At 45.2% G+C, this 26,818-nt stretch overlaps 1 protein-coding gene across 1 annotated transcript in view; it reads left to right on the top strand.

The window, feature by feature from the left end:
• Window positions 1-25,853, top strand: part of LOC126408680 (zinc finger protein 469) — a 67,888-nt gene extending 42,035 nt beyond the window's left edge. Inside the window, exon 3 of the mRNA XM_050074380.1 lies at window positions 12,615-25,853. Within this exon, the coding sequence (XP_049930337.1) occupies window positions 12,804-24,743 (11,940 nt within the window). The 5' untranslated portion in view covers window positions 12,615-12,803 and the 3' untranslated portion in view covers window positions 24,744-25,853. The remainder of the gene's footprint in view (window positions 1-12,614) is intronic.
• Window positions 25,854-26,818: the final 965 nt, after the last annotated feature.

The following is a 26,818-nucleotide window of genomic DNA, read 5'->3' on the forward strand; positions in this document are numbered from 1 at the left end:
GATGTGCCCAAGTCAGACGTTATCAGCCAGCTACCACGGTGACTCAGAGAGATGGAGTGTAGGAAAGACTGGTTCGATAAGGGGACAGCTGTGACTTAAGATGTGCTGGAGAAACTACAATTGCAGTCCCAGTGATTTTTTTTTTCCACGATGAATAATGCACTCATAGAATATTTGCTTGGAGTGTGTTTGAGGTTAGCCAAAAAGTGTGTAAACTCTCGCTAGTATCCAGAAGATTTCTTAATCTTCTGCCTTGAGGCTGCTGCACTAAGCCACTCTTGTGTCAGAAGCACTTTTAGTATGTTTTGGACTTCTGGTGTAGCATTGTCTTATGCACTTGGAATAAATCACAGTCATTCATCATGTATGCTCTCAAAAATGTGAACTTATCACAAGTGGGAATAAGTTGTGTTATCTTTGTCAATTTTGCGTAAATACTCTGTTAAGTGCTCCTGAACTGGTATTTTTTCCATACGACATCGGTTGAGAAAAAATTCCAAAGTACACAGCATTCTCTTTGGGTCGCTCTTTGGCTTGGCCCAACCGTCCGCCTCACACACAGGCATGTGAAGCCAGAGAGGTTGGGCATGGATGAAGCACAGAAGCCACTTTCTCTATCCCGGCCTCCAGCACTGGTCTCCAGTGAGCCTGAGCAGGTCTGAGGGGAACAACGTGAGCTCTGCCAGGGGCTTTGGTTTGTTCCTCAGCCTCCAGTCAGCCACTGACCTATAATAAGGCCTCCTGTTCAACGCAGCAAAAGCAATGGGCAGAGTGGAAAAGAATTTACAGCAGTACGGGTTGAGTGAGTTTGTTGATCGACCGGAGATTAGTCCTGTAAACACAGGCTCGGTTCCGTTAGATACTCTGCGTTGCCTTAATAGAGCTCAATCAGTAATAGCAATCTTTCTGACAGGCTGTGGTGATTCAGTCTTGGAGAGAGCTGAGTATCTCGATGTACCTTCTCATCAGGTGTTGACTGAGCCAATTGAGCAGGATCCTGCAGCAGTCTGTCCTCCTGCTTGAATCAGTGGCTGTGTTGTCTACGTTGGTCAGACCCAGAGGTGATCCTGCTGAATCAGTGGATGTGTTGTCTCAGTGATGCTGACCTGTCCAGCGTGGATAAGATCAATACTGGTGTTGTGTAGTGTTGGGACAGCAGGGACTGGATCAGTACTGGTTCTGTTCCAGCCACCATGGGTCCGTGCTACACACTCTCTGTGGCTGTATGAATGGCTTCTTGCAGTGGCCGTACAGAGCGTCATTCTTCTCACCCTCATCTGAGGCTGACATCCGAGGGGGAAGCCCAGGGAGCCTGCAGGCTAAATGTTTTTCTATCCCCCTGGTAGGAATGGACGTATCGGGTGCTGTTTTAATGCGTTTCAAGTAGAAAAACAAGGCAGTGTCCTATGACCGAAGGTAAAAACGACAAGGACAGTAGTGAAAACAGACTGTGGCTCCGGCCGTATGCCCTCCCCTTGCAGTATACAGGGGGAAAAGCGAAAACATCCAGTCCAGTGACAGACTCATCATTAATGCTGTGGGTTTGTTTGTCTTAAGAGTTATTTGCCCACTTTGCCATTTCCCCAGGAATCTTAAATACCCCTGCCCCCTTGGCCCTCATTGGGTCCCTGCTTAAATAGTCCAACTCAGTGGGAGTCCACTATCCCCGAGCTCCTGTCCTCCCCACTGTTGCCAGGTCTAGATGGGACAAAGTGAGCATTCCAGGAATAGCAACACGACTCCAAACCCCAAACCCACCTGCTCCCCTCCCCCTCAGACAGTTTTTTTTTCACCCTGCACCCTTTCTCTTCTGCACCTCTAACTGTGATCGGGGGGGGATCCCATGCAATAACAGTATTTTCACAGGAAACGACAGGGCTCTTTTACCCATGAAGCATCTCTATAACTCTTTTGCTAAGCTTGAACTTTTCCTTTTATCTATGACCCTTGCTTCTCTCTTTCTTTTCTTATGTAACAACACAGATGCCGGAGGTGTGGCTGTGCCAGACAGTCAGACATCGTACAAATACTTAACACCAGCACGTTTCACCTCCCCAGTCTGGGGGCAGCACTCACACAGCTCGTCTGTCAAGCACCACTAAAAAGAGGGAATGAGCATCCAATTGATCTCAATGCCTCAAAAAGAGGAATATTTGTGATTTTTTTAAATAAAGCCATCCTGAGCCTGGTAGGGGAGAAGCAGGGAGGAGCATTGGGGAGAGGATGAATAGCGTCCTGTGCTCAGCCCCTGGGTGGACTGAACCCCTCTGTTTGCGCTTTTTTCGGCCTTGGCACACAGGGCTGCCTGTGAGGAGTGGGTCGGAAGCAGGAAGTGGTTGTGTAAGGCGATCTGCAGATGCAGCACAGAGCCCCTTTTCAACGGCAGACCCCTTGGTCCCGTTCTGCACAGCGACACATCAGGTAGTCCTCCTGCTGCAGCCACAGCAAGACACAGGCCACACCCACGTGGGACCGCTACGCACAGAGACGGGGGAGATGAGAGGAAACGATAGGACAGAAGGAAGGGGAACAAAAGTTGGGAATAATGCAGAGAGGGGATGGAGTGCAAGAGAAAATAAGGGCTTCTGCTACTGTAGTCACGGATCAGATAGGAAAAGATGTTTACCAGAGGTCTCTGCCAAACTTCCATGATTTTTATCCATGAAATCTTCTATTACTGCAAAGCAAGGAATGATAAAAAGGATAATGTGGATAGTTAAATCAAAGATGGAAGATCAAGGTACAGGTGTACGGCAGGTTCATTTCTTCATGGCACATTATGGAGGAACCTGTTGAACTGTACTTGTCTCCTGCAGGAAAGCTGCTGTATGATCCCATCCTGGATCTGAAGTAGATTGGCAGTCAGCACTCAAAGCCCCAGGAGCTGGAATCTCTCCCTTCTCTGCATGACTTCCTTTCCTCTTCCTTATATCTCCCCTTCCTCTTTCTTTTGGACTTTTGTATTTCCCAGGCGACCTAATTGTTGTAGGTGAATTGCTGAACTCTGTTATATCTGATTTCAGTTATAGCTGCCCAAGGTCAACCCCCGCCCCCCCCCCCCCCTCTGGTATTTAGATAGCTTTTTCAGCTGCAAATAAAGAGGGCCTCACTCACAAATGTGGCCCATCAGCAAAACACTGGGTTTAAACACTGAGCAGGAATACGAGGCACTTCAACTAGTCCATCACTTTCCCCTTCATTTTGCTTTAATTGTCTCGGCTATTTCCAAACCATTACCATAAAGTGGTTTTGAGCAGGGTGCATACTACCTCGTCTCCCGCAGTGCTAAATAAACAAACACAGTAAAAGGATAAAGTTAGAATCCTGCTGAAATGTCACTAAATGACAGCTCAGCTGAGCTTCACTTGGTATGAATGAGGCTTTTGTCTGAACAGGATCCATTGTTATTGTTTCCAAGCAGTACTTCAGGTGCAACTAAGCTGCTAAAGTGGACCGAAGTGTCGGGCCCCTAAAATAGAAACAACTATTTAATGGTGTTTGTTTGGGCAGGGCAGCTTTTGTGTGTAAGTGGCCATCAGTGCCCAGAGTGGCAAGTTCAGTATGTATTTTAGTAACTCTGAATGTATTACCGAAACAGAGTTTGTGGTTTGTGTTATTGTGACATAGATTAAAGTGTGATGAAGTGATCTGGTCAGATCCACATCTCTGGCAAATCGTTTAGCTCCAGTGAGCCTTTGAAGGTCTGCCCAGGCCAGGGAAAGCTTTGAGAACCGAGACACAACAGAGAGGAACATAGACACAGACAGAATCCAGCTCCCTGTCCCACCATAGCGCTAATAAAACCCAAACAGATGAAAAGCATGCTTCACTACCACCAAAGTCCTGCTGTTTTGTCACTATGTATATTTTTGAATTCCGTGTCACGCGTTGACACAAGCTACTTAGGAAAGCCTGAGTCGTAATTAGGTCATTTGGACATTTCCTTGGACTATTTAAAGGCAGGCAGGCAGGGTGAATTTGGAAAATGCTGGTACTGACTCACGCATGCTCTGCCTGGAATTCCCTCTTTACCATTGGCCAGGGGACTACTGATTTTGGCATTGGTGCAAATTGGACTGAAGAATAAAACAGGGAGAGAAAAATATTACTCAATGTTTTTTTTCTTTGCTACCCTTTCCACCCTTCTCTTACCATACATACTGGAATAGCGCTGGAGAAAGAAACTACCAAAGGTTCACCCCCAAACAAACACTTAACTCCAAATAACCTCAGCTCGTGCTCTTATTCTTTCAGTTAGCTGTGTTGCTTCTAGAATTACTCCATGACTGTCAATCATGCACTCACTCCACCGAGGTTCGTCCGAAATCTTCTACAAATGTTTTTATTTCCTCCCAGCACCAACCCCCGCCTGCACTTCAGTTCCTGTGACCTAATGCCAAACTGAAGAGATTTGCTTTCATGCGTGTGGGTTGGAGGAAGACAGAAAGACAGCGAGAGCGAAAGAATGAAGGAGAGAAGTAAAGATGCAGGACGATGCATCTGGCACTGTGGTTTGAAGCAGAGGAACTTAAGAAGGTGTGACTGATGATGGTTTTCAGGCCCTATTCCATTCTCTGCCCCACCCTGCTGGTTTTATTTTTGAGCTGTTTCAGTCAGCATACATCACGTATTACCTGGTGCCAAGTTTATAGGAAATTAATCACTTCCTGTCACGGGAATGCTCTCCCTTTGATTTAAACGTCTGTGTGCCAGCCCAGCAAGACAGCGTTAAATTTGACTGAAACACTTTGATTTATCTACTGGGACTTAGAAAAGTAACATTATACCTACCACTCTATAAAAACCCACTGCAAAACTGCATGTCAGTCACACAATGTATGCTGAAATTATACATCAAAAGCATGCTTAAATACTGCACAACCACACTCACAGAGATGCACATATATACAATTATACCCAATTGAGTGTGCAAATGTACTCACACGCACTCCAGTGCATTCGTGTAAAACCTGAGACTCTCTCCTTCTCTCTTAATTGCAAACATGAACTTAGACGAAAGGTTCATTCACAAGTAATGCTTTTGTATATCCGCCCGCTCTGTAGTCTCACAGAGAAACTGTATTTCATGAGAATTAGCTTGTTTCATTTGGCATTGATATGTGGTGCATTTTATGGAGCCTACTTTTCCCAAGGTTTGAAGGAAAACCCCTTTCTCTGTCACATGTTGAAACTTGACTATCTGTCACCTCATCTGGAGATATACTCAAAGAAACCACCCTCTTAGTCTTACAAGCGAAGGTCTTACCTGAAGGTGAAAGGTTATGAGTCATGCCTGCAGGCACGTTTTAGACAAAACAGATTTTATCCTGATATTCTTTGACTGATTTTCGGCCACTCCCGACCTGCCTGAGTCACACTTCAAAATAAGTCTTCCCAAATGTCACACCAGAGGCAAAGAGCCTATCACTCTTTTTCTTACACTTGTCCACTTGCCGTAAAAAATAAAAATAAAAAACATCCAGCACGAGGTGGTGGTGTGGAGGCTCGTCAGCCCTGAAGCACTCAGAGTCACAGCTGTATACATGAGAAACAAATCACACCAAGCTGACATGTTTATTATAACAAGATTCAACTTTATATGGTCTGTAGTGTCCTTGTAACTTATTTATTAACACACCAAATGCTTCAAATTCCAGATGCGGGTAGGTTTGCATTTAGTCCTTTTGCAGGAGAATATAGAATTTCCCGACTGTTCAAAGCATTACTGTGAAGCACCAGCCTTTTTAAGCCACCTTTTAAAATCATTATCGAGCTTCTGTGACAATGCATCCTTAGTAATGCTGTCGAAATAGGGGCATGTTTATTGCTGAATAAGTGTTTTGCCATTTATGCATTACGTATGAGGATGAAGATGCGTCTGTCAAAACATGTGGGGGTTACAGTAGTGACACGAGGACACGAGGAGTTATCTACAGGCCGGCCTGCCTGTGCATGTTTGTCTTGGGTGCGTTTGTTCCCTGATTCATGGGAGGGCGGGTGACGGGTCAGTGAGAAAAGGTTGAGTCCCCCGAGGCTGCTCAGGTTGTAAGTCTGCCTCTGCAGGCCCAGTCTGCTCTCTGGACTTTCACCTATGTGGTAGTGGGCCCAAACTGCACACACTGCCTCTGGCCTCCTTGTGGTTGAGCACATGTTAATGTTAATGGAGGAAAACATGCAGTTGCAGTTCCCATGTAAATAAAAGGCTTCCTCTGTAATACATTTCTAATTTGATGTATGGGAGCCTGTGAAGTAAAGCTTCCTGAATGAGTGGAAAACTGTGGAACTACAACACATGTTTTTGTGTTAGATAAATACAAAATTCATACTTTATATAAAGCTACATGCTGTTTGAGCTCCCATATGTGCATGAGCCACATGTATCTGTCTGAGGGTGTCTGCATACATGTACTGTATGTTTCTGTCCGTATAGAACCGAGAGGATAAAGATGAGAGAGGGAGAGAAAGTGCTCCAATAACATTTGTCACATATGCAGATAAAAATGAACTTTGTCCCGCCTGTGTTTTTATGAGGATGTGCTTTGGATTTGGACTCATGTCAGCCTTTAAAAACAGTAAATAAAAGATTAAAAGAGGTTTTCTTGGCCCAGCTGCATGGCAGTGTTTGAATGGTGAGAATGTGAAACTGATTTGTTTCACTTTTTGATTGTTGTTTTTTTGCTGCTTTGGTTCTCTTTACTATTTTGAAGCACAATTAAAACAGAGGATTTATGATTTCCTTGTAGTGTGTGGTAGAAACTGGAGTCAAGACTGCCATATTTCATCCGTCACCTCTTGTTTATGTGTGTGGGGGGTCCACCCGCCACATCCAGATTCAATATTTTGCACTCAGGGAGCACCTTAAAATGGCACTCCTGCTGGTTATCTTTTAACCTGTGTTTAACCACTGAGAGTTCAGGATGTCTCTTAAGGTTGTGGCTTGGCAAAGAAAACATTGATTGAGTGTCCTTCACCCTCTAAATATTTAAATATTTGTAGCTGGTATGGGTCAGCTGTTTTAGTGGTGATCTTCCGAGCGTGTGATTTTATACAAACTGTGTCTGGGTTAAATATTCACACATCAAAATACAACAGTGTAGCCTCAGACATAACGGCAGTAGTTAAGTTTGAGGTTACAGAGGGCTGTCATTAATGACTCCATGTCCCATTCCACCCAACAGTTTCTTTTACATTTAATAAAACTTTGTTGATGTTGAGAGGCAACCAAATACTTTGGCCCAGGCAGAAGAAGGGACAAGCAAATATTGATCCGCTGAAAAAAGGAATGCAGGAGGAATAAAACCCGAAAGAAGGATTTTATCCATTACGGATAAGGTTATCGTGGTTATAAGTGGGAGTCAGGAAATTTTGTCTAGCTTACCCTTTCACTAATATCCTGTTCTACTCAGTCATGTTGTAAAGTCTATCACACACTTGACCTGTTTTCAGCACAGCCACACACGTACTGTTCCACTGACATGCAGAAATAAGGGAAATTGTGTCAAAAAGAGGAAAAAATAACCTTTAAACGCTCTAAAACAAAGATTCCATCATGTTTGTGGAATGCTGTGGTTAGCAATATGGAAACAGACCGAGTCCAGAATCCAGTGGTTAGAAAAAAATAAATACAAGAAAAAAACTCGTCTGAGAAAGAGGAAAAACTTGGGAGGGGGTAAGGGGAGCCTCTGGAATTACACACCAAAACCCCCTTAGACACACACACACACACACACACATGCATGCACACAGACACATACTGAGACACTCAGACTCACACTCACACCACACACATACACTTCTTCCATCCTCCCCACTGCGCAGCTAACCGCATTGGGTTAAGGGTGGGGTGAGGGGTGGCGGAGGTACGCAGGCACGAGTATAACAAGCCTCCTTCAGTACACTGCTCACTGTTTCATTTGAAGTGCTTGGACGTTGGTTTCTCCAGCGTCTTTTAAATATTCCCAAGGCCTCTGACGAAATGTCACCAGCATGGAGGGGACGGATGACTCATTAATTATCTGTAAATCACAAGTTAATTAAGTTTGTTAACTACTGACAGACCGCTACTGTTAACACGTCCACATCCAGAGCTTCTGTATAAATAATTGTGCGGTGGTACAGTTGTGAAAGCACGCTGGGCTCCCCTCACATCGCTGACATATCTCTCCTCCTACTCTGCCTTTGAATGGACATAGGCGCAGAGATCTTAAAGGCAAATTGCTTGCATAATGGATGTTTCCAAAAATACAGAAGAGTAGGCAGGCACGCTGACCGAGGTTTTGGCGGCGCGCCCCAGCATGGGCCTGGGCCAGCCGCTCTCGCTGCGCATTCCCTTCGCTGGACCAGTCATGCTGGGAGAGGTGTGAGGAGAGCAGTCAGACAGCTTTTATTTTGCCACCTGATCCTCCCCCCTGCATCCGCCTGATTACACAGCCTACTGGGCTACGCAGGATACTGAACACCACCCCCCTTCACTTCTTGACGCTCATCCCTTAGTATGATTCTCCCACTCTTTAATGGCCTTCCCTGCTTCTCTTGTCAAGATTGTTCTTCCTCCTCTCCTCTCCACCACCTCTGATCTCATCACCCCTCATCATCATCTGTCTTCTCTCTCTCAGTGGTCTTTGGGACTACTGTGTGGTGATATTTCAGTGAGCAAGCATCTGGAAAAGCTGAACAAGTTGGGAAATTTCTGCTAATGCCAGTTATTGATTTACATTATTATAAAGGGAGCCATTGTTTGTAGAAGTGGATTGCTCGGCCTGCTGCTGCCCTTCTCTTGGCTCTAATAATGCCTTGTGTCTCTGGAGAGTCATTGTCTTCAGGATCTCACTGCTTTGTGTGGTATCTTGCGCAAATGTTACATTGCTGCGCTGTTAAGATCGCCTATCTTGGTTGCTATGGTCTGCTTTAACCATTTCTCCTAGCCACCTTTGGGTGCTCTCCTATTACAGAACACACATCATCAGAAATGTTGAATAGCTCAGAAGAAAGAGACGCTGAGCCTGTAGTCTCTTATGTTAAGTTGGGAGATACAGAGCTTTGGTCTCTTGGAAAATAGAAATCGCAAAAGCAATTACGAGCTCAAGGCATCGATGTGATGAGTTGACAGAGATTTTCACCGTGTTACCAGCATATTTTCACTCAAGCCAACACTACATACATCCTGCACCAAAATTACAGGAAAAAGACTTTCCGGAAATTGAGTTTTCATTCAGGCACCTTTTACCCTCTCCCTCATCTCTGGGAGAAACCAAGACATAGTCTTGTGTAAGTAATGAAAAAAAACATCTCTGGTTTTGTTCTAGTTTTGCATTCGCGTATGCATGAAAACACACGTGCACCTACACCACAAACGCACCAGTTCTTCAACACTCAGCAGTCTCAAGCATCAGGGTGGTGTTGTGGTAAAGCCATATGGGACGCCACTGCTTGAGAAACTTGGTGATTTGACAGGAGACCTAAAAAACACACACACATATGCACACTCTCACACATATACTCACACAGCCTTAATTGACTTGTAAAACTCCACTAAAACACACTTTTATGGAACAAATTTTAGACCAGTCACACAGGATTTGATATCAACTTGTGCCCAGCTTGCAATTCTGTCACCACCACACTGTCTCTGTACCCAGTCCAAGAGCAGTTTATACTTCTCAAGATAAAACTGTATGAGCTGTACCAAAGACGCCACTAAATTGGTGGATTGATATGCGTTAAGTCTGCGTGTGAAGTAATTCTGGCTTGTGTGGAGGACACTGGTGCAGGGAGAGAGTTATTGAGCTGCTCAGGGCTGCAGGGGAAGCGGACAAGGCATTTGTTAGGATATAAATAAACCCTTATTCTTTGTAAATTGACAGCTCAGGCTTTGGTGCTACTTCTGTAAGGCCCCTGTGATCCTCATACTGCTCTTTTTGTTGCTGGAGGCATTCATCCTCAGCCCCAAACCCCAACGGTCGGTCTGGGCAAATACAATTGAGGCTATGATGTATGATCGTGACTGTTGACTCTGCAGAGCTGGACCAAGCTCTTCCTGGTGGAGATGCTGGCAGTGGCTTTCACACCAGTTTCTAGCTGCAGACACTCCGGCTTTCAGATTCTGTGGAGCTGTAAAGGGGATGTGATTTTTCACAACCAGGCCTAAACTCAGCGAGGTCTCAGCCTCAAGCCTCCGTCCCAACCTGCTAAATACCTCTGGGAGGTTTACCAGAGGATGGGACAAGGAAACACATGGCTGAGAGTGATCCCTCTGGGTAATAGTGAGGGTCATATCTCCCTCTTCCATTTATCAGGTGGTTATCTGGGCACACTGGCTTCTAGTCTGTGAATGTAAACAAAGCCCCCAGGAAGCAACGCTATAGGCCATCTTATCTGATTTCTGCATCCCCAGGTCTTGTCCTCCACTTTGACAATGAATAAATCTACCCTTTGGCCCCTAAAGCCTCTGTAGTCCACTCCACTGGAGCTGTGAGCTCTCATTTACACTGTAAAGCAGCCAACACACTATGCAGTTGTTAGACTTATACCATTATTAAGACAAAAGGACATGCCCTTAAGGAATTATGTGCCTTTTAATTTTGAACAGGACTGTGTTTCATCGTGATTGTAGGAGCTTTGGCCATTTTACCCAGACTCTCAAAGAATTCATTTGTATGCTGTCTGTCATCATCGTCCTGATAATCAGCGCTTATGTTATGTCAAGCAATCTTATTGTAACCTCAATGCTGAGATGATCAGATAAGATCTCCACGAAAGGAATCTAGGTGTGTTGCAGAGAAAATAGAAACTGGGGCTTTTTTTCTCCGCGGAGCTTTCACTATAGAGTTGAGAATTATCACTGCATGTTTTAAAGAGAATGTTGTCAGTTAGCACAGGTGCCATAGTTCATATTCACTACTTAAAAGTGGATGTTTTGTTAACACAATGCACACATTGTTTGGCTTTGGGGCCTCACACTCTAGGTGTGGTGATAATCCGACAGTCTTCTTGCAACCAAAGAGAATATCTTCTGCAGCTACTTTGCTCCCAAGTCAATGTTATTCAACAACAGAAAAAAAGGAAATATTCGGTTGTAGAATACAGTCAATCTAATACCGTGAGCTAGCTGAAAAAGGAGTAAGCCCCCTGACTGGTAGAGAGGCACTCAGGCATTCAGAATGGAAACATCTGTTGCTGATCTTTGAAAGACCCCGAGCTGACCCAGCAACCTCTCCACAGAGATCGATGAGGATTGGTTTTTGGTGGATTTATGTAATGCATCTTTGCAGAGGGAATATATTCTGAAACATATTTGCTTCCCCAGCTTGATATCAGGACATCGAAATGATGCATCATTTATTTTGGATACTACTTTAAGATGTCCGAATCATCAGTGCTTGCATAATGAGCATACATGTGGCTTCCAATGTAAAATGTATGGTACAGGAAGTAATGCATCCTGCTGTGGGTGTGTTTGACAGTCAGCTGGGTAGTCAGTCACCACTTGATGCAGAGGCCCAATATAAAGCTCACATGCAGCAGCACTGGAATGCAGCTGTGCAGTTTTTACTCACTCCTCCTAAGAAGTAAAAGCACCCCTTAAACTGTCAGGAATGTGTCTTGCTCAGGGACACTTTGCTTTTAAACCCAAATCCTCTGCCTAAATAGTTGCCTCTCCAACCTTTAGGCCACAGCCGACATTGGCTTAGGTAACAGCTTGGGGAAACAGACAAGAAGGTGGGATGGAAGTTTGGTAACCAGGCCTAGAAATTACATTTTGGTGCTACCTCCAAGTTTCATCTGGTCTGACCTCAAACGAAGCAGGAGCAGTGGAGGGCCAAAGTAAACTGGGACCTGAGAAGCCGTGTCTGGGATGCCTGAGGAAAGGCAACAAACGTCAGTGTGCCCGCAGTTCTCACTGTCTAATGGCTGACTGACTAATCCCTGATATTCCTCCATGATCTAAACCTGCAGCCCTCTGTAGCAATAGAACACTGTGGCATTGTGTCCCTGCTCTTAAGGAGTCTGTGATTCATTTACTGGCAGTGCTTTTTTGGATCCGTGTACTGTATTTTTCTCATCCTCAGTACTGTACAGAGCTTCATCCTCTCAAGACCAAACTGGTTTCTTTGTATGATTGTTTATGTAGAGGATTCGGACTGTGATACTTGTGCAGCCATCAGTTCACTGTTGAAAAGCAGAAATCAGCACTCAGATCAAACTGTGTTTACTTGTTTGAAACATCTCATTTGTTGTCAGGAATAAAGAATTTAAGTGTTAGTAGTATCTCCAAGAGTTGGAGTATGAGTTTGGCAGTATATTGAAATTCCCCATTGATTACACTGGCTCTTTGTGCAATGACAGCACCATGGTGAAATGCTGCAATAGTGCCCTCTGCTGGTAGAAACTAGGAATATTACAATTGCACTTAATCTCATACACAGGTTGAAGAATGAATGCTTTCCTATGCTTATTTTAAAGATACATAATTCTTGTATGAATGATTATATCAAACTGTGCTTGCATGTTTGAACAGTATTGTCAAATTTGATTTAGAAAAGCACATGATGTAATTACTTAATTAAGCAATAAAAGCTTGACATCTGATCCTCTCTGTTCTCTTTTCCTTCCAGGCCTGCTTTGCTCTGGTGCCAGATCAGCGGTTCACAATGAGAGTGAAGAGATGAGCCTGCAGCGAGCGGCCCTGTCCCTGCAGTCCCTGCCACTGGACGTTTACTGATTCATACCACCCAGAAGACGATGCCCCTGTCTCCCAGATAGCACTTCTGAGGACCAGGCCTTCACAGCACGCATTGTGCACCATGGCAGGAGAGACTCAGCGATTGCATGCTGTCAAAGAGCTGGCCGCTGAGTCCAAACTGCAGGATGAAGGGACAGCGCTGGAACAGCAGAGTGACAAAACCACAAAGGAGTCTTCAGAGCACTTTTCAAGCACAGGCACTGAGGCCAGAGCCAGCGGCAGAGAGGCCAAAGTTGAAAAACTAGAGAAGAGAAGGGACTGTCCTCAGCAGCGTGAGGCTGTCATACGGCCACAGCAGACAGGGAAGATTGACTTCAGGTCACTGCAGAACCGATCAAAATTTGCCACTGACAGAACTTGGTCGAGTGGCAAAGGCAGCCCCCAGTCCCCGAGCGGAAAGGGCCGCAGCCGAGAGAAGGGGAAGCGGTCAGGAAAGACGGAGCGTGGCAACCCACAGCAGCTGTACAGACTTAGCATTACTAATCCACGCTCCAACCCCACCATTGGTATTGCCTACCCACAGCAGAAGGTTGCACCACCCAAGAAGTTGGAGACCAGTCGTGGCCCGGTCTCGGGCAGCTACAGATTCCACGTTCCCAGTATACCAGAGAGAGAGGCCGAACTACAGCAAGAAGAGCTCAACTACAGCCGCTGCTTCCAGGAGGCCTCCTCTAACCTTACCTCCCCAAGCTATACCTCACAGGCACTGGGCTCCTCAAGTGGAACGTCATCCCACCCACATCCACCCCTGTCACAGCAGCAGCAGCCTGCCTCCATGGAGAACAACAGCACACAGCCCGGCAGCCAGCTGATCCTGGCTGACTTTCAGCTGAGTAGCTCTAATGTATGGCAGTCTCCTGAAAGGACTTTTAATGGTGCTAACTATGGGGTGTCATCGCAAAAATCCACTGCCCTTACAGAAGCTAATAAGGCAAACTCCTTTGTGCCTGGTCCATTTCAATATGGATATCACTTTCTGGAAGAATCAACCTCTGACTCTTTTCCCTGTGAACAGAACCCCCAATCCCAAGACTTTACAGACTCCTCGCTAGGTTCTGTTCATGTGACCCACAACTCTTTTTCCTTCCCGTCTGGAGAAGGGCAAAACATTGCTCAGAACAGCACTCAGTTCAGTAATGAACAGCAGTCAGATGAGAGGAGCTCTTATTCTCAGCCCCCACAGTTTATTCAAGGGGTAACATCCTCCATACAGTGTCCTAGGAATCTGAGTGAGGACTCAGCCAGTAGTGACAGCTCTGGCTCCAGCTCACAGCAGTCAGAGCAGGGGAAGGCTGCCCTGCCTGAGAGCACAGACACTATTGCACAGGCAGACAGTAGGGATGCAGCCATCACCTCGGGGAGTAAGAGGAACTGTCACCCCAAAGACACAGCTGCCAACCAAAGAACACGTATTCAAGGAAGTGTGCACCATACAAGAAATATTTCAGGTCCAGGCTCCCAAATGCACTTTCCCAGCAAAACATTTAACAACCCTCCAGTCAGTAACATTCACACAGGCTCAATGCCTTTTGATAAAAACATCAATAATAAGGTTCTGAATAGGTTACCGCACTCATGGGAGGGGCCTAATAAGACATATTCACCGGCTGATCAAAACACAGTTCAGTACTCTGATATGAATGACAAGTTTCAGTTTCAGAACCAGCCAGCACTTGACCAAAGGCCAAATTCATCTAAAAATAGCAGAATGCCCTGGCAGCAGATACGGCCAACCCCTGCAATGCCGAACCAAAACAGAATTGAGTTATCTAGGCAAATAAGCAGTCAGAAATTGGCTTACATGGTTTCCCCCACTGACTGGCAGGATGATAGTAAATCACATAAACACGGCTCCCTGAAAAACCCCAGCTCATTTCAGAACAGCAGAACCAGTGATGGGTTTTCAAACCAAAGACAGGAGACTGTAAAACATAGCAGTAACACAGTCTCAACTTTTAAAGTAGAGATGAGCCACACACAGCAAGTATGTGAATCCAAAAATAAGGCAGTATATTTTGGACTCAACCAGTCTCTCCCAGCAGCAGCGCCATCAAGAAACTACAGCTATCCTCCATTACAGGTCCCACCCATGGGACTTATGATGGTGTCACCTTATGAATCTCCTTTGCCCTCACCAGTTCACAACCCTGCATCCAGTAGTACCTGCTCTTCGCTCTCCCCAGCATCCACCAGTCCTGTTAACATCAGTTCAGAGGACGGGCAAATGTCAAAGTCAGCACCCTCTCACCCGTTTTATCACCAGCCCCAAGCCAAAGCACAGTTACCGTCAGATCACCTGAGCTCTCACCCTCACCAGTTTCATTCTGACGCTCCACGAAACCTTCCTTACGCGCCAGACAGAGCCAAAGACGACATGATGAGCTACCTGCAAAACAGCACACATCCAAAGCCTACTATGGATGCAAACAAAGGTTACATGGACAGTTTTGGGGTGGAGCATCACCAGCCACCACCACCGTACTCTGCACACCAGCTGTTAGCCTCCTCATTAGCTGCAGCAAATCTCGACCAGTTAGATGTGCTTCTGACATGCAAGCAGTGCGATCAGAATTTCAACAACCTGGCTTCCTTTCTAGGCCATAAGCAATACTGTGCTCAGCATACGTTTGCACAAAACGACCTCAAAGACATATCAAAGATGGAGGACGGCAGAAAGTTTCACGCAGAACCAGCAAAAGCAGTGTCATCTGGGTCAAATGTTTCAATGTCAAGGTGCCCGTCTGACCTTCACCTCTCTCTGTTGGGCCTCAATAAAAATGGAGAGCTCATATCTGACAGTGAAACTAAAGGAGATAACAAAGACGATCCAATGAAACTCAGCTTGTTCTCTGGTACTGGTAACCTTCCCGTCCCCCTCCCAGAGCTGGAAATGGAGGATGCCAAATTAGACAGCCTTATCACAGAAGCCTTGAATGGGCTGGGATATCAATCAGACAATGCAGAGATAGACAGTAGCTTTATTGATGCGTTTGCTGATGATGACCTCACCACTGTCAAAGCAACATCAAACAAACAATGCCTAAAAGCTAAAGAATCCCTGGTCTTTGAGAGCAAAAATAAACAAGCAGCAGAGGATGACAGGTCTTTCACACAGGGAAAGTATTTTTATGACTCTGATGTTGAGAACCCTGAGACAGATAAACAGTACACGGAAAGCAAACTTGAGAAAATATCTCTGAATTTGGAACAAGATGAGAAAATTAACATAAAAAAAGAAGTCTCTCATAAAAATTCAAGAATTGCCTCGAGGGAGAAGACGAGGGAACAAGACAACAAAGTGAAAGAGACGAGAAAACTGTGCAAGAGTGAGGATGAAAACACGAGTACGCAGAGGTTTCTCTTATCCAGCAAGTTTTCTGAGCGTTGTGGTGTTAAAAGCTTTCAGGACAGCTCTGCACTTCGAGGGTCAACGCCCTCACAGGCCTCCACCTCTCCAACCTCGAGAACTGCAGTGAAAGAGAGCAAGAGGAAAAGCACTGGAGGGGGCACCTGGAGCAAAGAACTTATTCACAAAATAGTTCAACAGAAAAATAAGCTCCATAAACTCCATGTTAAAGGTACTAAAAACCTCCAGTTCTCCTTAGTGATGGAGAGGCTGACTCCCACTGTACAGAACCCTGCGTTTGGAGAATACGACTATGTCTCGGACTCAGATGATGAGTGTGAGCCCGTTAAGATAGCAAGCCAAGGCCGGCTGAATCAGAGCAGTCGCTGTAAGTACACATACACCAAAGAGTGCAAATGGCGAGCTAGGAGTGAGAGGGACCAGGCGGCGTGGCGACACGAGTCCAAGGAGTGTTTTGAGGTGAAAAAAAGCGAGGAGGTTTCTCTCTCGCCTGAGAAACATGGTTCTCACCAGAGACTCAGGAGGAGGGGTAGCAGGTCATCTACAAGCAGTGAACTCAGCACATCTGTGAGTGTTTCAAGCGATAGTATCAACAGCCCCAAAAGCATTGACCGCACTGACTCCGACTGTGAGAAGAAGACAGACATCAAAAAGAAAGAGTCTCCAGAGCAGAAAACCTATGAAAGGTCCTCCCCGCAGAAGTTATGTAAAGAGTCCAGCACACTAGCACTGACATTCACTAAATCTGTCAAGAAGTACAATACTGACAAAGCTATTCTGTCTGATAACAAAGACAGCCCAGAGGACCCAAAGAAGAATCATGTAAATCCAGAAGTTGCTGATCCAGTGTCATCCTCGCAAAAAGCAAAAGACACAGTCAGAAACTCTGAAAAAGGCAGAGGCTCTCACACAAAATCAAGAGAGAAGCTGGTGTCTCCCAGAAAAGAAGCAGTGAGTTCAGACAGAAACACCCTACAGAGAACAGACAAACTATGCCCCAAAGAAGAACCATCGCAGTGTAGCAGCACAGAAAGCAAGCCACTACAGATTGATTCACACTCTCCCACCATCAACAAAGAAACTGATTTCAATATTGACAACACAAAGGGCAAAAGAAGCGAGGGGCCCCAAGCCACACAGCCGGAGCTATCAGACAGTACCACATTTGAAAAACAGAGTGACAGTGTCTGCGTGGTGAAAGAGGCTATTACTTTAGTCAATGACCTAGATGCACACAAGCCTGCATCTCTTTGCACCTCTTTGATGGATGAGGTGTGCCTATCTCCAACTGAAAGCCAAGGCCCGTTGATACAAAAAGATACGCTCCACCTCATGCCCTACCCCCTTGATCAGGAACAGGGGCTCTTGAAATCCCCACTTTCATTCGACACCTCATCAATGTTCGGGGATCTCGCAGGGTTCGACAGTGGCCTCTACTCGGATATGCCGATTCAGAAAGACGGGTTCCATTCAATAGAGAGCACGGCCGATAAAAAGGAGGAGTTTGTGTCGTCCTTCTCTCCCTTTCTGGAACAAAGAGACTGGAACCTTATAGTTAGCCCTGTACTACCAGATGAGATATCTCAGTACAAAGGCAACTCTGAAAAATCAAATGAAAAGAAACCAGATTACAATCACGTCCCTTTGTCTCTGCCAGAAAAAATAATCGACTACAGTGGAAATCTCAACAGCTGCGTGTCAGAGGATGAGCTGGAGATAAAAAGAATAGTGAATGAGCTTGAGAACCAGCTGCAGACAACTAAGTTGGAAAGCCCACCCTTGCTAGCTCAGGATGACCCCAAGCAGCTGAAAATGAGCAAATTTTCACCTTTACGTCTGGGTGATGAGTCCGAGAGTGAAAGCACTGGTCTGGATATAAGGTGCCCTGTGCAAACCATAGATGTACCAGTGACCAGTTTGCCCACAGAGCCTTTTACCGAACCATGGTCCAGTCCGTTCCAGTTTGAGTTAATAAGCGGACACCACAGTCCACACACTCCGATTCACAGTGAGTCAGGGGCACTTGAACATTTCACTGAAAAAGAGCATGAAGCACCAAATTTGATCACCACAGCCCCACATATTGAGCACGCACAGCTCCACGGTGACCAGAAATCAGTGGAGAGAAATGCTGAAAAAGAGACTGCTGCAGAAACAAAGGAGGAGATTTTAGAACAGAAGAGATATACAGAAAATCTCATGAAAAGCCTGGAGGTGATTTCAGACTCTATATTCAAAAAAGAACCCATTATATCAGAACACAAGGAGCCGAATGTCACCTCTCTCACGAGTCAACAACATCAAGAAATTGAATGTCAGACAACTGATGCAGTTGAGAGAGAAGATCACAGCGAAAAGGAAGCAATTACCGGGAAGGAGAATATATTATCACCTCCAAATATCAATGAGCGGAAGGACGATATTGAATTCATTCTGAATGAGTCACAGTCATCTCTCTCTAACAGCACTGACCCCACAGTCGATGGAAACCAGCCAATTTCATCACAGCCAAGTGAGCCCACAGAAAACAATGATAGTAAAGCTGAGACTAAAGTCACATCAGAGGAGGATATCACCAAGAATAGTAATTTGATCCAGTCCACTCGCTGCTCAAGTGTGGCGACACATGACCTGCATGTAGTTGAGGAGTCCTGTGGGAACAGTAATGCAATAGACGACGTGAATCAGTTATTTAAAAACTGCAGTGACGGTCCAGAGCAGTCGACCACAGACGGCTACGAGGAAGCGGAGGCAGTGAAGGGAATCACTGGTCAATCTGTCAGCCATCCTTTATCACCAGCTCTGCCTGCCGCCAGTCTAGACATTGGCGAGAAAATTCAGGGCGCGATTAAAACAACAGATGAAGAACAGTCCACTGATAACCTTGATAATGCTGGAGACATTAGTTCATCAGGTGCTGATGAATTAAAAGTGGAGTGCTCAGACATTGTAAACGAGGAAATAACTGTTGAAACAGCAGAACGGGATCATTTGATTGGACTGTCTCCATCTAAAAACTGCAGCCCTGCTAAGACTTACAGTTCAACAAGTGATCTGTCAGTAGAGATAGTCACCACAGACAAGCCCTGCAGTCCAATACTGGTGGAAACCAATACAGAAAATCATTGCCCACCTTTCCGAGACACCCGGTCCACAGAGGGACAAAGTAATCTGTTGATTCTTTCACAGTCTGATGGCATCATTGACAGCGATTCCTGCAAAGTTGCTCCATTTAATGACTCACTAAAACCTGAAGCAAGTCTCGCATTTCAGAAACAAGAAGAGATTTTAAATGTTCAGGACATCAAAGAACACCTCCCTATTGATTTCATGGCGAGCCACCAAAACTCCCCATGCAGAGAGGAGAGGGAAGAAAGTCACTGTCTTTTTCTCCACACTGCCCCACCAACCAGTCCTCTTTTGTCAGCCTGTCATCAAACACCCATGCAGAAATGGAACATAGAAGAGGATTCACAGAGCAAATGTGGTGATATGTCTGTTAAGCAAGGCTCAGTTCCAAATACACTATCCCCCATAAACAAAGAGGAAAACAGCAATGTCAAAGAGGCTGTAAACACTGAGGAACAACTGAGCACAGCAGCAGAGATGGAGTACTCTTTGATAAGCCCACCTCCACTGGACTTAGGGATCATAGAGTGTAAAATCCCCAGTTCTGAAACCACCATTCCCTCCCCACTTCCAGTGACCAGCACAGCAGAACCACCACAAGCATCCGATGGTCTTGAAAAGAGAGATCCAATGTATGATTTCAAGCTCAGCCCTCTCAACTACAACAGCATCCCAGACGAACCTCCACAGCTGAATCAATACGACTACATACCAATTTCACCTGCCAGTAAACCTGAGGAGAATCCAGACATCAAGCAGAGTCCCCGAAATGACTGTGGACCATGTGACCTGAGCGTTAACCCTGCACTGATTTTTAACCAAGCTGAAACAGACACAGCGGTATCACTGAGCTCAGACCCTGCAGCTAGACTGAATTTATCAGATGAATCACTGGTTCTCCAGCAGGGTTTGAAATTCTCATGTTTTTCATTGGGTCTCCCACCTGAAATCAAAAGCAAAGATTCCTCAACTTGTAATGCAAAGGCAGATTTGGAGGTTTGCCATGACCCAGCTGGACCTGTTGAGAATTTACATATTCACGCTGACCTGCTGAGAAAGGATGAATCAGAGAATCTAGATTCTCACGAGGCTTCTGCCGAGGACAGTACACTTATCAGAAAAGACATTTCAGATGGTCCGCCCACTCCTAAGCCTCTCGTCATCTGTGAAAATGAACAAATGCCTCTTCCACCAGACCTGTCAGAGAAGCAACCAACAATAGCGACTGGCCAGTGTTCAACAACGCACCAAGTACAGAAAGAAACAACACAGAAAAAGACACAGAACAACACACAACAGGGGAAAGAGCTCTGTGAGATCTGCCTCATGTGTTTCAGGACCGTGCCTGGGCTAAAGAGACATAAGGCCATGAAACATTTGGTCAGAAGTGAGAAACAAATTGGCCCGCAGAGCACAACGTCAAGCCATCAGGGGACTGTGCTCATTTATGAAGCATCACAAACTACAGAGAAGGAACATAAAAATGATTCACAGACCTGTTACCCAACAAAAATAGACAGGCTGCCTGAGACAAGTAGCACTCTCATATCTAAAGCAGCAGAGACTGAGTCAGTCCTGGAGGAAATGCCAACTGAGACAAATGTAGTGGCAGTGGGTGAAATAGGCCATCACAACCCTCTGCTGCCAACAAAAGCAAAGAAGAACAGCAAAGCCAGAAAGAACAAAAACAGCGAAGCAAACATGAAGCCCGACCCTTTCTCTGATGAGCTTCTGAATATATTAAAAACTGACATACTCCAAGCTATAACTCCTGATTTCAAAAGCAGTGGACCACAAGAGCTTCGCAAATCTCCAGCAGACCAGGTGAAAACCTCTGACAGAACTGTTACCCGAGCAGAGACATTCCCTCACCCTATTACTTCAAACTCTGGCTCTGACAATGCACCACAGTCTCCAACAAAAGACATAAATGTGCTTAATGAAACTGTGGAGCTAAATCAAATCACTGACATGGAAGAAATTAAATGTACAAGTATGACGGAGATGGCAAATGGGGAGGTATGTACAGATAATAATGTGGAAAGTGCTCTATCTGTAGACAAGGATATAATCAGAGAATATGATGAGCCCAGAAAGAGTCTGTGCGCTGCGGAAGAGATGTGTGAACAGACAGGATCAGAACAGAGCCTTGCCCAAGAGATTCTCAGAAAAGTGGCAGCCGTCGAGATAAAATGTGAGAAAAACGGTGGCCCCTCAGACACGGCACATCCTCTCTCCTGTTTGAATTGTTCCCCCATCAGTCCTCCCGGCATAAGCCCTGATCTAAAGGCCTTACTTGACGACGACACCACATTCTCGCAGCTGTTCCCCAGGGACGAGGACGCAAAAAGGAAAAAGTGCCCGAGGGTGTACAGCAAAAGAAACAAAAGACAGAAGCTATCGCCCGATTCAAATGTGACTCAGGACTGCCCTCCTTCAGAGACCTTCATGCAAAGTAAAGATGTGTACATGAAAAACCAAGCAGAGCAGACGTTCACTGACAGTCAAACTAACCGCTGTGAATACGAGACCATATCTATCGATGATGCCATCATGTTGAATATGTGCCACAACAGCACATTAAAGAGTGATGTCAAGGAGCTGACAGATGTTAAACAAAGCGATCAGCAGGATGTTCATGAGAGTATTAAAGAGACTGGCAACAGCCCCTCGAATCCACTCGAGAGCACTGTTGATAAATCTTCAATTGAATGGAGTGGCTCCAGTGACTTCAGCAGCTTCGATGCAGGCTCAGCGGTGACCTCTGACCCCAGCACATGTAAAACAGCAGAGCCAACCACTCCCTGCCCTGTTCCCCCACCTTCTGCCTCCTTCACCGTGGAGCCAAACGCCCCGAAGAGTGCCCAAACCTTCCACAGCATCGACATCCAGAACATCAACACCACATTTCAGCTTCCTGAGATTCAGTTCTTTGACCCTAAAAAAGATATCTCAGTGGCTCCTTCCATCGCAACTGTTGACGTGGAGAACAAAGACGATGAAAAGTCCAAGAAAGTGACGGAGCGGCGAGGCAGAAAACGGCAAGTTGGCGGAATAAAGGTCAAAGATAAGCAGTACAAGTGCAAAGTATGCTTCACTTGGTTCCTCACCCTGGGCGAGCTGAACTTTCACAAACTCTCCCACAACCCCTCTCCACCGCCAACCTGCTACATGTGTGTCCAGCGTAAGTTCAGCTCCAGGGAGCAACTGAGAGACCATCTGAGGGAGAAACATGCCAAGAACAAGACAGGTATCTGGACCTGTGGAATGTGCTTGAAAGAGATATCAGATGTGTGGATGTACAATGAACATTTACGAGAGCATGCCACTCAGTTTGCCCGGAGGGGTCAGACTCAAGGCTCCATGTTAGGCATTCCAGGCTGCTTCATGCAGGAGACAGCCGTTAAGAACTTTATCACCTCAATCATGCAGCACCGCCCCAGCAAAGCCAACAGAGAATCCAGCAAAGCCACTAAAGAGCAAGAAAAAGCTGCTGCCACAGAAAGCACTGTGGGAGAGGGGAAAACCTCCGAGGGGGCAGAGCCAAAAGTTCACAAAACTAAAAGCAGCAGCGGAGCAGGTGGGAAGCAGAGCACATTAACCCCACTCGAGGTCCTCCACAAAACAGAGACACCTAAGAGTGTGGAGATGCATCCCAACTGCAAAGACCCCTCAAGAGACTGCCACCACTGTGGGAAACAATTCCCCAAACCATTCAAACTGCAGAGACACTTAGTGGTTCACAATCTGGAAAAGATTTTCCTGTGTCACAAATGCCCCGTCTCTTATCAGGAGGCCCAGGAGCTTAAAGGTCATCTGAAGAGAGCGCACGAGGAGGTGGATGAGCTGGATTCCAAACACACCACACTCTACACCTGCGAGCTCTGTGCTGATGTCATGCATGTGATTAAAAAATCCTTCATCTGCAGCACCTGCAACTACACCTTCTCCAAGAAGGAGCAGTTTGATCGTCACATGGAAAAGCACCTGTCAGGGGGGAACAAAATTTTCAAATTCCGAGGTGTTCTCAGACCTGTCAAAGCATCTGCGTCCAAAGAAGATGAATGTGACTCGCCTGCCAGTAAGAAGAGAAGAATTCTCTCTGACAGTCTGCAAGAAAATAGCTCAGACAGCGGCATTGCCAGTGTGAGCTCGCTGCACTTAAATCAAAACTCCGACTCTTCAAAACCCTCTGTGTCCACAGCGGACGACTCCACACAGACCATCGCGAATGAATATCACAGTGACACAAACGATACAAATGTGAAGACTGAGGACATCGCTGAGGACTACTCTGAACTACTTGTAGAGCTGGAGAAATGTATTCATATGGACTCTTCAGAGTCTGCTTCACCCAAGAAAGAGGAAATTGACCCAACCACCTCACCTCTTCTTGATAAAGAGGGTAATGGAAAATCAATTACTGAACCGCATGACGTGAAAGAGGAGAATGAGTCAGTCTGCATTAGAGCAGAGACGACCTCATGGTCAGCGCCTAAAGAGAGTAGTAATGCGGGGGAGGAGACTGTTAAGGCTGAGGAAGGCTCTGCTGAAGGTGGCACAGCTGAGACTGAAAAAGAAACCGATTCACTTCCACCTAAAGAAGACGCTTTTATCATCTTAGGAGAAAATCAAATAATCTCAAAGACTCCTGAGTCAAAGCAAGAATTAGCTGCTGATGTGACGGACCAGCAGAGAGATGATGAGCAGTGGCATCACACGTCCATAGCTTCCAATAACGACAGCAAACAGCTGACTTTATCTCAAGGTGCTGAGCAGGAAGGTAGCAGTCAGATGAAAGACAAAGTTTCCCCGGCCAAAACAACTGAGAACACTAAAAACGGCACTACAGCTGGCAGCACAAAGGCAACAGAGTCCACACCGGTCCTCCACTCCAAGGTTTCCCTCAATGCTTCAGCCTCAAATGAGGACAAAGAATCCGTGAGACCACAGAAGAAGAGGAAAGACATGAAATCCCCCCACAGCCTGCAAAGGGTTTCCTCTCCGGCCACACAAGAGAACTTTGGTGTCGACTCTCGAGCCAAAAAGAAATTCCGCCCCAGCAAGTGTGCAAACCCCTCTCTGCAAAGAAAGTCAGACGGACCCAACGACTACCCCGTGCTGTCCTCGGTGCGGGACGACGTCGTTAGCAACAAAATCATTTCCAAGTGCAAGACTTCAAACTTGGGTTTGCAGTCAAAGAGAAACTTGCTGGATAACTGTACACAAAAGAAAGCTGAGATTGTGACTCCTCTTAACGGGGATTACAAAGCCAAAAAGGGACCTCTGGGGCGGCCTTTGCATCCCCCGATCTCTAAAGTGTCCTCAGTTCCCATGAACAATTCTTTGAATAAATCTAGGCCAAAGATGGGGGTTAGGTCGATGGAGAGTCATTCCTACAGGACAGCAGAGTCCCAGAACCACCTCCTAAGCCAGCTGTTTGGCCAAAAACTCACTAGCTTTAAGATTCCTTTAAGGAAGGACACATCAGAATCTATTAACTGAGTGGGGCGTGAGGGATCTGTGAATAAGAGACTGTAAATTTCACAGTTATAAAAAATGTTTAAGACAATTCATTATGGTGAATGAGATTGCACAGCTCTTTTCTGTGAAATGCTATCTTTAAATACTTACGTAGTCACTTTATGTCTTCTTTGTACATGTGTTTTTATTACACAAATGTGAGGACGAATGGCAGATATGAATTTTGGGTCAAAAATGAATATGCTAGTTGGGGAAATTCTTTGAACTTTTTTTCTGCTCTTTTTCCTTTGTTGGATATTATCTGTTTCAGAGATTATATTTCATTTACCTTAAAGGAAAGAAAAAAAGAATACTTGAAAATACAGTAAAATATTTTCGTCTAAGAAATGCACGTTCATATTGCATTTGATCTTATCAGTTTTAAGTCTTCCTGCAAAAGGACCAAATGACATCATAACTGACCTGGACTGTTGTCTGTGCACCTTTTCGTACATGCTTCCAACATATTCATTTTGTATTATTTTTTAACTTTACTGTACTGCATTGACATTCATCATATTAGCCTTTTGTATAAACATTACCTGGTGCTACATTGTGTTTTTATTGTAATGTGAATGCCAATGTCCTCGGAAGGGAACATGAGATCTGTAGCAGTTAACAGTACATTCATCCGACTGTTTTTACTGGTTCTCTGTAGTTTATTAAAGATACTGTGTAAACCATCCAAGTACTTCATATGTAGAACACAAAATTAGGAAAGCTTCCATTGTATAAACTCAGGTGCATACAAGGACATCACAGTCCCAAGACCTGTATTCGGAGTTCTTCCCATGCACTGATAATACCACACACAAATCACAAACTCAATCATCTGTGTCTGTAACTCCAACTGTTTAATTATGAATAGTATTTACTACTACAACAAAGGTGCTTTATCTTGTTTATACTGTATGTATCTTATATTGTATAATATTGTAGGTAGATTGTTGTTTTGGTGTAATGCTTCATGTCAAAGTTTTATTTTAATAATGTGCAAAAGAGTGAGAAGAAAGGGAAATGCAGTGCCTCTTGCAAGTTGTAAAGTGGTTCACTAAGTGCCTCTTTTATAGTTGGTTATTAAAGATCTGTATTGGTCTCTCCTTGCTCTTTTCTTCCTTTGTTCATGACATGTTTTGCAAATGTTCCAACTTCCATCCCCGCGGACTGCAGCTGTCACCACATGCATCAAACACTGCAAGCGGTGGAAGCTGCTTGTGCCTGGAGGCAAAAACAGGTGCACACACAACAAAGTCTGACTTCATTTTTTTTGTCTTCAGATCAGTACTTCAATGAGCTCACTCATCATCTGAGAGACGAGCGTAAATGTGTCTTTACTACGGGGGAAACACTCAACAGAGGACAGTCGCATTTATCCACCCGTATGTTAGTCTCCAGGAGCTGTTGTCGGACAGGCGGCAAGGAGCTCTCGCTTCTGTTGTGCTTCTGTCGTGTCGCTCTCTCACCACGTGTAAAATGGCTTCTATTCCTACGCGAACATTTTTCATCATCACATAGGAATAAAAAGCCATAGTACACAGTGGCATACATGTAGAAACACCCGGGGAGCGGCAATATTCTCACACCATCCACTGAGTTATGATGGAACCTGAGAAAAAGGGCTGTGAGAAAAGAGGGGAGGATGATAGATTGGGGATAGAAGTAGAAAGAGGGAAGAAAGAAGAGGTGATTTTACTTGTTAATGACTGAAACTAAAGCATTCAGCTATTGTAAATAAAATAGAAAGTTTGCAATTTATCTCAGAGGTTAACTGGAGATCTGAACTAAAGGATGAGTCACACTAAACACCAGCAGACTCTAATCAACACGCTTTAACACATCGGCCTGTGTTGACATGGACATTTTTCTTCTGCTAATGTGTCTAAATTTGCCCCCAAAAAAGCCTCATAATGCATTTGGACGGCTCATAGCAACAGTATGTCCATGCCACAAGGTCATAAACACGCTCACATTTTTCATTCAAGTATAAAAGGTGTGAACATATCTGTGTTTTCTGTAAACATAATCCATGTGTTGATTCTGACACCATCTTGAGAGAC

Source organism: Epinephelus moara, chromosome 20, assembly GCF_006386435.1.
Source record: "Epinephelus moara isolate mb chromosome 20, YSFRI_EMoa_1.0, whole genome shotgun sequence".
NCBI lineage: Eukaryota > Metazoa > Chordata > Actinopteri > Perciformes > Serranidae > Epinephelus > Epinephelus moara.